This window comes from Octopus bimaculoides, chromosome 4 (assembly GCF_046866305.1).
Source record: "Octopus bimaculoides isolate indiv1 chromosome 4, ASM4686630v1, whole genome shotgun sequence".
NCBI lineage: Eukaryota > Metazoa > Mollusca > Cephalopoda > Octopoda > Octopodidae > Octopus > Octopus bimaculoides.
This window is the reverse complement of record NC_142931.1, coordinates 115,924,758-115,937,470: the sequence shown is the minus strand read 5'-3', so window position 1 is coordinate 115,937,470 and position 12,713 is coordinate 115,924,758. Positions and strand designations below refer to the sequence as shown.

At 34.1% G+C, this 12,713-nt stretch overlaps 1 protein-coding gene across 5 annotated transcripts in view; it reads right to left on the bottom strand.

Annotated features, from left to right (window-relative positions):
- Positions 1 to 12,713, bottom strand: part of LOC106872123 (CCR4-NOT transcription complex subunit 1-like) — a 64,757-nt gene that overhangs the window by 32,760 nt on the left and 19,284 nt on the right. For all 5 annotated transcript variants that reach the window (XM_089351192.1, XM_089351193.1, XM_089351195.1 and 2 more), the window contains 10 exons: positions 12,570 to 12,689; positions 10,994 to 11,116; positions 7,636 to 7,784; positions 7,086 to 7,245; positions 4,937 to 5,144; positions 2,722 to 2,838; positions 1,852 to 2,024; positions 841 to 965; positions 627 to 737; positions 394 to 472 (listed from right to left, as the gene is read on the bottom strand). In XM_089351192.1, coding sequence (XP_089207318.1) covers positions 394 to 472; positions 627 to 737; positions 841 to 965; positions 1,852 to 2,024; positions 2,722 to 2,838; positions 4,937 to 5,144; positions 7,086 to 7,245; positions 7,636 to 7,784; positions 10,994 to 11,116; positions 12,570 to 12,689 — 1,365 coding nt within the window. The remainder of the gene's footprint in view (positions 1 to 393; positions 473 to 626; positions 738 to 840; positions 966 to 1,851; positions 2,025 to 2,721; positions 2,839 to 4,936; positions 5,145 to 7,085; positions 7,246 to 7,635; positions 7,785 to 10,993; positions 11,117 to 12,569; positions 12,690 to 12,713) is intronic.

The following is a 12,713-nucleotide window of genomic DNA, read 5'->3' as shown; positions in this document are numbered from 1 at the left end:
TCTGGCACATGTGCCGGTGGCACGTGTAAAGACTTTTGAGCGAGATCGTTGCCAGTGCCGCTGGACTGGCTCCTGTGCAGGTGGCATGTAAAATACACCATTTTGAGCGTGGCCGTTGCCAGTACCGCCTGACTGGCCTTCATGCCGGTGGCACGTAAAAGCACCCACTACACTCTCGGAGTGGTTGGTATTAGGAAGGGCATCCAGCTGTAGAAACACCGCCAAATCAGATTGGAGCCTGGTGTAGCCATCTGGTTCACCAGTCCTCAGTCAAATCGTCCAACCCATGCTAGCATGGAAAGCGGACGTTAAACGATGATGATGATGATGATGCAAGGAGAGAAAAAAAAAAATTAGATTTTTTAAACAATAAAATTATGGTGAAATATTTACATCAATTAGATGCTGCGGGAACTGAGAGAAATGAGGTATAGCGGCTACATGCTGACAATATTGAGGATAATCTTTTAATCTGAAAGAATAGGTTAAAAAAAGATACAAAATATCACATCATTCAGTCAGAAAATATTGAGTAAACTGGATTACGTAAATAAAATATGTGAAGATATAGGAAAATATTTCAAGAGTAAAAATTAGTAATAAACCAAATGTAAATAGCCACCTACCGAGTTTTGAACTTGTCTAAAGCTGCAATCCCAAAAAAATACATCTTACTTGCATGTGGTTTCCGAAGTGCTTCTAATACATATCGTAATGCTATTCCAAGGGACATATAGCTGAAAAAATTTTAATAATTTCAAAAAAAGGCTTGCAAAACAAATTTTTAAAAAATAAAATAAAACAAGCTGTATACAATATACAAAGATTTCGTCAACTTACGTGACTAATCCCTGTTCAATGATCCCACCAAAGAGGACGGCTGTGATGTGAAGCTCCCTTTCTGGATATTGAGGGAAAAAGCAATATTCTTCAAATAGATTTCGCAGCATACATTGACATACTTCCTACAAATTAAAAGAAAAAAAATTTCATGATAAAAAATTTTTTAAAAAGCTTTACAATAAATACAAACAAAATGGACTGACTGAAAGGCTATCAAAAGATCGCATATTACAAGAAATGTCTAAACATTTTAGCATATTAAGCCCATAGCTACTTATAGTAACTAATATGTTGTGAATATAGGTAATCTATAAGAGAAAGAACTCTAGTGACAAAATCTTGAGTGTTAACAGCTTCCCTAGGCTTGGGGAAAAACAATGTATCAGTATTCAAACAAGAGTAAAAGTGAAATATGTAACATTAAGTATTTAATACATAACATCAAGTGAAATACATAACTAAGTATTTAAAGTTAAAAAAAAAAACAAACAAACTAAAAATAGGAATGGGTCAATAAGACAGCAATTTTAATGAATCTATCACAGACAAAGCATACAAATGTCACACATGAGATTTCATGGAAATTAGTCAGAAGGATAAAATTTATAATTATGAAATCAAGTAAAGGCTGACCTACAACTTCTGAGCATTTTATTCAGATAAGAAAAGTGTACACCTCCCCAAGAGTACACAAGAAATTGTAAAGAAGAAATTTGTCTGGATCGGAGGCACTGATTAAAATATAAGTTAGGCTAACGTTACAGACATTGGCCTAACATTAACAAATAACAATTGTGCAGTATTGTACAGAAGACTTTGGCTACTACTTGTTACTTTATCCAACTTTGCTAACTATTGTGACAGGATTTGCTCATGAAAATCTGCACACTTAAAATGTAAGTTATATCAGGATGGCATATATATTGGAGGACACCAGGAAACTAGAATGGAAAATATTACTGCAGTTTGCATCACTAATAATAATTATCTTATATACAAATACTTTACCCGCTCTCTTTTATTTTGGGACTCCCTGAATCTTTTTAACATCTCAAGCACTTCGTCGATAGACAAGGCTTGATGGGGTGGTTGATTGTAAATCTTCTGAAAATAGGAATTCGCTTCATCTTCAACATCTTTACTGAATTGTTGACTACTCTCAGGAAATATGTTGAGTTCGCCTATGAACAGGAGAAAAGAAGAAAAAAAAAAATCAACTTAGCACACAAAGATTAGCACAACAAATATGGAAGAAAAAAAAAATTCTTTAAAAAAAAAATACAACTTTTGATACCAACCCACCTGAGACTCCACTAGTCCTGTGACCTAAATTAAAACCTTCCACAGCAGATTAATAACGATTTCAAATTTCAGCATAAGGTTAGCAATTTTAGAGGGGAAGCAAGTTGATTACATCAACCCCAACGCTCAATCGATGCTTATTTTAACCCTGAAGGGATGAAAAGTCAATCTCACTAGCACTTGAACTCAGAACACAAAGAGCCAAAAAAAAACAAAAAAACTGCAAAGCATTTTGCCTGGCATGCTAATGTGTCTGCCAGCTCATGTACCTTAAGCACCCAATCATCTTACTATTAAATTCTTCATTACTTTCAAAATTGAAACAAAGGAAGTGCAATTTCAATTAAAAATATATCAACAAAAGGGTTAAAGCAATCTAAATTAAAACTTCTCATTAAATTTCATAGGAATTTGTTTCAAACAGGAGCTTAATAGTGACCAAGTTTTTTTTTTTTTTTTTAATTCATTCACAGCTCTAAGCTGAAACTATTAAAAATTTTTTTTTTTAAAGTAGTGTAATTTCAACAGAAATATATCAAAAGGGTTAAAAGAGTAAAATAAAAAAACAAGTCATACCCATTTTATTATCTATATTTGATGGTGGTTGTTGTTTTAGAGTCGCTTGTGCACCCAGTGATCCAAGAGAATAGACAGCATTTCGGCTAGTCATCAATGGAGCTTGTAAGTTTAAATCTAAGAAAAAGTTTCAAAAATAATATTTGAAATATTGAAAATCAAGGATGTAAACTATATTAGAAATGACGTTGCTGCAACATTCGTTTAGAAATAAACTCACAAACCATAAAAAATGTCCTTTTTTATAGGAAGATATCCAATTATAAATCAGTTTTAGCTGATATAATACACTAAACTCTAAAACAGACTAAAAAAAAAAAAATTTTTTTTTTTTTTGGCAACTTTCGTAATCTAGCTAGATGGACATTATGGCACAAAGATTGCCAAGGTTCCAATCAGGTAGTATCATTAGAAATATAAAATGATTTTAATAAGAATCTAAGTATAATGGTTGTGTGGTGAGAAGTTTGCTTCATGGCATGTTTCAGGTCCAGTCCCACTGCATGGCACTTAGACAAGTGTCTTCTATAGCCTTAGGCTGACCAAAGCCTTCTCAGTGGATTTGGTAGATAGAAACTGAAAGTAGCCCGTCTTATATATATCTATATATGTGTGTGTCTTTATGTTAGTGATTGTCCACCACCACCACCAGACAACTGGTGCTGGTGTGTTTACATCCCCTTAACTTAGCAGTTCGGCAAAAGATACTGACAGAATAAGTACCAAGCTTAACAAGAAATAAGTACTGGAGACAATTCATTTACAAAAACTCTTCAAGGAGGTGCCCCAGCATGGCTGAAACAAGATGAAAGGTGTCTACGTGTGTATGTGCACACGTGTACATGGATATTACTTGATTTCACAAGATAGTTAAGTGCTATCACACATGCAGTGTCATTCATTTCCAATCTTCCATGAAAATATGTCTGGCCATGGAGAAATATTACTTTGCTTGGAAACAGGTGAGGGTTGGTGACAAGGGCATCCAACCACAGAAAATCTACCTCAACAAATTCTGTCCAACCCATGCAAGCATTGAAAAGTGGATGTTAAAAACAAATGGCAGTGAATATCAATATCATATATATTAATTCAAAAGACTAAAACTGCGAGGAACACAGCACAAAAGCAAAATACTGCTGTACATTCATCATCATTATCATCAATGATTACCATCTCTCTTTCCATGCTTGCAAGGGTCAGACAGAATTTGTAAAGGCAGATAATTTTTATGGTTGCATATCCTTCCTGTTTCCAAGCAAGGTAATATTTCCCCATGATTGTAAATGGCAGTGATGCTCATTTGTAATCCTCATCTGATATCAAGACAAGACCACATACAAATATATATATATATATATATATATATATATATATATTTTGCCATGATAGATCGCTAGCCACTAAACCTTTTTTATTTTCTCTCCCTGTTTATTTGTGTGTTCCTTTCTGTCAAAGAGCGAAGGCTTGAAATGTAAAATACTTTCTCACTTCCTGAGCGTTAAACTAACAGATCTATTTGTTGTTTACACACACGTCTTTGTCCTTTGTTTTTTTTTGTAAATTCTCACTATATATATACACACACACATCTCAAAAGTAAATGGACACCATTTTTGCAAGATTTATTTCTAGAAACAAAATACTATTAAAATACTTAATCTAGTATTTAGTAGATATGCCTTGATTTAATCGACCATTTTTTTACCTATGTACCCCCTTGATTACTATTTTACTGATGGACCCCATAGCCGTTTGGAGTTGAAAAGCTAGTTTTATAGGTACTTTCAAAATTCCTGTTTAGTTTTTCACACAATAATTTCTGTAGGTTGAACTATGTAAAAGGTTTCTTGTAATAAATACATCTAAATCAAAATTTTGTCATGGACCCTTGAAATACTTCTGTGTGGATCCCCAATTTACTATTTTGCTTGTGTGCCCCCCACCCCACCCCAAAATCTTACCTGGACCACCTGGGGTCATATGGGCCTCAGTTGAGAACCATTGTTTTAGAATAACTAAAAAAAAAAATTTTTTTAATCTTCAGTACTACAAAGTTTGGGAATCTTTAAATCTTTATACTCTCTTTCCTTCAGCCCACTCCCAATCAAACTACCAGTAAAGAAAAAGACAATTTCAAAGAATATTTTTTAAAAAGCACCAAATAAACTAAGCAAACTTCTGAAAGATAAAAATCATTAAAAGAAAAAATTACTTTGTAATTGTGTAGTTAAATTCTGAATAGACCCATAACCAGCTGGGACTTGGTTTATTCCAGGAAATCCTTTTGCAGGTGAACCAGGTGCACCAGTAGCTACAGCAGCTGCAGCAGCAGAACTCAGGGTAGCCAAACTTTGTGGGAACGTTCCACTCACTGCCGGGGTACCCATATCCAAAGCATTCATGTTAGGAAGGGGAGCCATCTAGAAAAGAAAGTGTGTAAGCTGCTTTGATACCTAAAGTTTGCATGATGATAAATGCAAAATTACTGTATATGTGGGAGATGCAGACATATACAAACAATCTTGCAACAAGAAACAGAGACAGCTTTCGAAAATCAGGGTGTTCTTGCAGAATTACTATATACAAAAATTTTTATATACAAAAAAAGAAAAAAGAAAAAAAATTGAAGGTAACAATAAAAACATAATCAATGACATTATTTAGTTCCTCAGTTCCAAATTCACATTCAAACATGGCCTTTCATATTTCCAATATTGACAGACTTAAGTCCACCATAAACCCTAGAACCCATTAGGTTGGAGGTTAACTTGGTTTCCATGTGTTTACACAACTAAGATTACAACAACCCATCTTGGACAGGTCATCAGTCCATCACAAGATTAATTTCCTAGAACTGTCACTCCGTTGGTTATGAAGACAAGTGTTCCAATTGATCCAATCAACAAAACAGCCTGCTTGTGAAATGAATGACACAAAATGTGACAAGGCTGGACCTTTGATTTACAGGTACAACTCATTTTTGCCAGTTGAGTGGACTGGAGCAACATGAAAGTGTCCTGCTCAAGGACACAATGTACTGCTGGCAATCAGATTCACAACATGACAATCATGGGCCAAATACCCTAACCACTAAGCTACACACCCCCACTAGGATTAATCTAGCTATTGCTGAAACTCATTTCTGTAGCTGAGTAGATTGGAGCAATGTTCACAAGTGACATACCCTAAGATGCAGGTGTTAAATCATCACTAAATAATGAGAGTCAAACTAACACTACAGACATTTGCAAGGAGTGGCTGTGTGCTAAGTAGCTTGCTTACTAACCACACGGTTCCGGGTTCAGTCCCACTGTGTGGCACCTTGGGCAAGTGTCTTCTACTATAGCCTTGGGTCGACCAAAGCTTTGTGAGTGGATTTGGTAGACAGAAACTGAAAAGAAGCCCGTCGTATATATATATATGTGTGTGTGTGTGTGTGTGTTTGTGTTCGTCCCCCCAACATCGCTTGACAACCGATGCTGGTGTGTTTACGTCCCCGTAACTTAGCAGTTCGGCAAAAGAGACCGATAGAATAAGTACCAGGCTTACAAAGAATAAGTCCTGGGGTCGATTTGCTCGACTAAAAGGTGGTGCTGCAGCATGGCCGCAGTCAAATGACTGAAACAAGTAAAAGAGTAAAGAGTATACACATACATATGAATACTTGCAGTGTGTGCATGCACCAATAGCCTTCCTTCATAAGTGAGTGGGTGCAGAGGCCAGTAGCATTTGTTTGAATTTCTTTTACTATCTCCTTTCCAAACATGAAAGTTTTTGTTTTTATTAACCACAGGAATTAATTGTCAGCACATTGATATAATAGACAAGACATTAGTTTTTGTGATTTCAAAAATTAAAACAGAAAATCATGATGTGAACAAATGACCGGATTGATACCAGACAGATTTCTAAAATATATTTTTCCCCGGTTGCATTCCTATTTGTGAAACAAACCTTTGGCAAAGTAACATGGTAAAGAAAAACTTATAAAAACTGTTTAGAATAATGAAAGTAACATGCATCAAGAGAATCTTTTTATTATTTGTTTCAAATCTTCAAAACAAAACAAAATTATCCTAGACATATCTTTGTCCTATTAAAATTTTAATCCAACAGCATAAGAAATATAAAATGATGTATATATATATAACACAAATTAAACCTACCACCCAAATAGGCCATGACAGGATTTAAACTCAAAAAGGACCTCAGCAGGATTTGAACTCAAGAGTGCACAGTAACACCAGGTGATATTGTAGTTTTTCAAAAATTTCAGTTACAAAACAGCAGATTCAGCTACAATACTTGTGCTTATGTAGTAAAGAAAACATAATTCCTAAAAAAAAAAAAATACAACTTACATTCACAATAACTGGACTTGGTTGAGCAGGATTAATAGCAGATTGATTAAGTTTGGCTCCAACAGCTCCAGGCGGTATTTGCCGTTGTTTATTCAATATTTGATTAGCATTAGCAGCTATAGTTAAGATGGCTTCAGATAATTCATGTGATGTGACTTGGCTGAAAGTTTCAAAATATAAAATGTATATATCAGCAATTGAGTATTAAAACTATTTCCTGAAGCAGAATTTCATGTGAAACAATAAACTACAATCATACACCCCCGCCAGCTCTAGTCACACAGTCCAACCCATGCCAGTATGGACAACAGACGTTAATGAAAAATGGCAAACATGCTAAGATAGCAACCAATAATTCATATTGTTACCATGTAAGAATTTGTCGTGTACCATTTTAATGTTTTACTTATCCAAGCTCAAAAATTCTAAGGAAAACTTTAAAAATACACATAGCTCTCTCTCTCTCTCTCTATATATATATATATATATATCTATATATATATAAAACATCACTTAGAGCTAGCTTAAACAAATATACAAGGTAGCTTACTTTGCATAGTTTTGTAAACAAGATAACATAGTTTGCACAGTCTCTGTTGGCAGTCTGTTCTTTGTTTGATGTTCTTCTTTAACTGCACCACTTGTCACAGCTGGGAAACGGCGTTTCAGAAAGTTTACACAAGCTTGAACAAATGGCTCCTACAAAATTAAATTAAAAGTATCACAGAGGAGAAGAGCAAGTCAGGTACCTCTGGAAAGCAAATTCTTAAGCAACTAATTAATATTAGTACATTTAAAGTGGAGAAAAACTTGTCATACTGGTTTTCCTTATGCATGTATACACACACACACACACACACACTAACACAAATATACTTACACACAATCATTTGCTGTCACCAGTTATAAGACTGTAACCATGCTGGAGCACTGCTTGCAAGGGTTTTAGTGAATCAAATCCACCACTGTGATTATTTTTGAGATCTGTATTTGTGGCAACTTTCTAATTTTATTTATATATATATACACACATATATATACACACACACATATATATACACACATACATACATACACACACAGACATATACAGACATATACACACACACACATATACACACACACACATACACACGTACACACATACACACGTACGTATATACACACGTACGTATATACACACGTACGTATATACACACGTACGTATATACACACGTACGTATATACACACGTACGTATATACACACGTACGTATATACACACGTACGTATATACACACGTACGTATACACACGTACGTATACACACGTACGTATACACACGTACGTATACACACGTACGTATACACACGTACGTATACACACGTACGTATACACACGTACGTATACACACGTACATATATACATACGTACATATACATACATACGTATATATACATACATACGTATATATACATACATACGTACATATACATACATACGTATATATACATACATACGTATATATACATACATACGTATATATACATACATACGTATATATACATACATACGTATATATACATACATACGTATATATACATACATACGTATATATACATACATACGTATATATACATACATACGTATATATACATACATACGTATATATACATACATACGTATATATACATACATACGTATATATACATACATACGTATATATACATACATACGTATATATACATACATACGTATATATACATACATACGTATATATACATACATACGTATATATACATACATACGTATATATACATACGTATATATACATACGTATACATATACATACGTATATATACATACGTATACATATACATACGTATACATATACATACGTATACATATACATACGTATACATATACATACGTATACATATACATACGTATACATATACATACGTATACATATACATACGTATACATATACATACGTATACATATACATACGTATACATATACATACGTATACATATACATACGTATATATATACATACGTATATATATACATACGTATATATATACATACGTATATATATACATACGTATATATATACATACGTATATATATACATACGTATATATATACATACGTATATATACACACACACACACACACACACACACACACATATAGTTTTAGGGAAAAGAACCAAGTTTCAAGAACTCATCGATGAAAATCCACTATCACATATAGAAAAATTAATAATTAAAAGCACAATATCTTTATATTATGATATTTACTTTGTTTTATATTATACTCATTTATTGTGCTTTTAATTATTAATTTTTCTATATGTGATAGTGGATTTTCATCGATGAGTTCTTGAAACTTGGTTCTTTTCCCTAAAACTATATATTTTTATATATTATAATCTATAAAGCTCAATTTAATTTTAATTTTTTATAAATTGATTTGAATTGAGTTTTTACCTGTAATTTTGGATTTTGTCCCTAATATTATTATTATTATATATATATATATATATATATATATATATATACACACACACACATCAGCGTCACTCAGGCTCACAGATTTTGCTTAAGACATGCCTGCTTGAAGAATTTTATGTTTTTCCGCAAAATTTCTAGTCCCAAATGGCTTACTTTTTATATTTAGCACTATGTCTTTCTCCATTTCTAAGTTAAAGGTTAAAATAAAGCAACCCTGCAAAACACAACTGATCTTTGCACACAGATACACAGAATAACAGCAATCAAATAATGACAGCTGAGTGCATAATAAATATCAGTGATCTAACTGGCATCTTTTATCAAGAGCACAGATGACAGTCTTTTACACCTACTAGGCGTGTTCATATAAGCCCGAGTTGCTAGATAAAGTTTTGTTCCTGTAAGAATATTGTAGAATGGGAACTTTTCATAGATTGGAATTTAAATACTAATCTCTATAGAAATTTATTGTTTCAAGAAAACATTGGATTTGAATTACTTTTAATTTTTACGATTATAGATAACAATTCAGGCTAACTTCTGAGCCCGAATCAAGCATGGGTGAACGATGTCGAGAGAATGTCTGCTAACGAATGATATTTTTTTGCCACAGGGTACTTCTAAGACACCACCAGATGCTGAACAAAAATAAATTAAATGCAACCAGGCTCAATAAAAGGAGCCAGAGTTATTGGCTGCAATTACATATTTGAAGTCAGTATTGGTAGAAATTAAATCAGTTTGCAAATACATGTTCACTTTACTAAATTTATACTTGGGCTAAGACCGAACAGCCCGAGTGCCACAGTCACCACTGATATATATATATATCTATATAAGGGTAAAGACTCCCTTTAGTCATGAATGACCATAGGATGTGCCCAGAAAGTTCCCCTCTGAAGAACAAGTCTGGGCAAGGTTGTTTATAGAAGGCTAGCAGTCACCCATACATACCAGCCTCCTAGCTCCATGCCACCAATGTTATCCAAGGGAAAGGCAAAGGCAAATACAGCTTAGCACCAGTGACATCACAGCAGCTGAGTGAACTGGAGCAATGTGAAATAAAGGGTCTTGCTCAAGAACACAACACAGAGCCCAGACTGAGAATCGAACCCACTACCTCATGATTGTGAGCCTGATGCTCTAACCATCGAGTAATGTGCTTTTATACACACACACACACACACACAAAACAGAGCTCCAAGCAGTTTCCATCAACGAAATTTCACTCAAGACATAGGTAGTCCCAAAGTACCACACAGTGCTATCAAACAGCAGTACATGGCTCCAAAGCAAACTTAACCAAGAAGCAATGCTTGCATCTGTACATAATACATTAAAAAAATTGGATTCACATCTATTTTTATAGTTTTTATTAACAATATTTTTAAATGCTGGAAATTTTATACTAACTCTATGTTCTCTTATTTTGTCCGAGAGCCATTTATCAAGCTTTAGATATTCCCGACGAGAAGCAAGACATGCTAGGTCAATTACAAATGGAAATGGTGTTGCATTCAACAGCATAGACAGAGCCTACAATAAAAATGAAAATCATTAATATCAATTATTAAGGACAGTTAACAGAATTAACATGAGTATTAGGACAATTTAATCAATACTATTTAAGTTTGTAAACCAGTAGAAACTTAGAAACTGATCGAGAGAGATGTAAGAATGTCCCTTAAAAGGCAATGGGAGTGGGGATTATTTAAAAGGTAACACCGAAAATGGTTAGAAAAGAAGGATAGTGTAAATTTACCAAACATGATCAGTTGTGAAACCAGATAATAATGTAAACTGAAATCACTGGAAAACACATATGTATACTATCATCAATTAACATCTGTCTTCCAAGCTGGACAGTTTGGCAGAATCCAATGAACTGGAGGACTACACGCTCTAATGTCTATTTTGATAGCTCCTATAGGTGGATTCCCTTCCTAACACCAACCACTTTACAAAAGGTATTGGGTGCTTTTTATCATGACATCAGCACAAGTGAGATTGCCAAGAAAGAAGCAAGAATGGGTAAGAGTAGCCAAAAAGATGACAAAGATGTTGGTGACAAGGTGTCAGAGTATAATCTGATAGTACAAGATGGATATAAGAGAGAATATGATCTGAGGATTGAGATGGGTGGGTAGATAAGCTCATAAGAGAAGTGACAGATGGCTAGAGAGCGGAATGTAGTTAATGTCATAAGGGTGGGGGTGTGGTCAATGGTAAATATCAGTATGGGGTAGGAAGGTCTAAGAAATACCTCAAAAAAGGAAAAGGTTATAAGCAGTGGCACAGGATAGAAAGTAACCAGTAGCATAATAAACCTGTAGATAGATTGGAAAATGGAGATGTGTGGGGAGGCAAAGTGGGAGAGGAGAGTTCACAGTCAGAGGTATGTAGTAGTAGTTATAGTGAGTGGGGGAAGGGGAGGGAGGATGTCAATGGAAGACATGAGGGTGTTGAGAATGTTAGATATGAGGTGAAACAAAGATACTGAGATGTCTAATTTATTTCTATTAGGTCTACTCTCTAGATTAAATTTTCAACTATTATGGGAATTAAGGTGGCAAGCTTGGCAGAATTGTTAGCACACCAGGCAAAATGCTGAGCAGCATTTTGTCCATCTTTACATTCTGAGTTCAAATTCCACCAAGGTTGACTTTGCCCTTTATTCTTTTGGAATAAAGTAAAATAAGTACCAGTTGAACACTGGAGTCTATCTATCTGACTGGAAGTTGCTGGCATAGTCCCAAAATTTGAAATCAATAATTATGGAAATTGATTTCAAATCGCTATCTTTGTCACAACATCTACTGGATGTATTAACACTTACTGGGATTAGTATGCAAGCAAAAAAAAAAAACAGCACCTAAAGTTAGTCTTTCAGAAACAATGGTTTATATTTACGTTGTTCTACTGTCAGATGTCTTACACATGATAAATATTTATGCTTACATAATACAAACAATTTTTGATTTAAGCTTACCTTAAGATCTTGAGCAACATCTAATATTCTAGCAAGTCTAATCTGATCTTGACAATCGCTCCTCATGTACCAATCAGCCATAGAGTGCATTATTAATGTGCGAATATTAGTGGAAAGATTCTGAAACAAATTATATATAGAAGT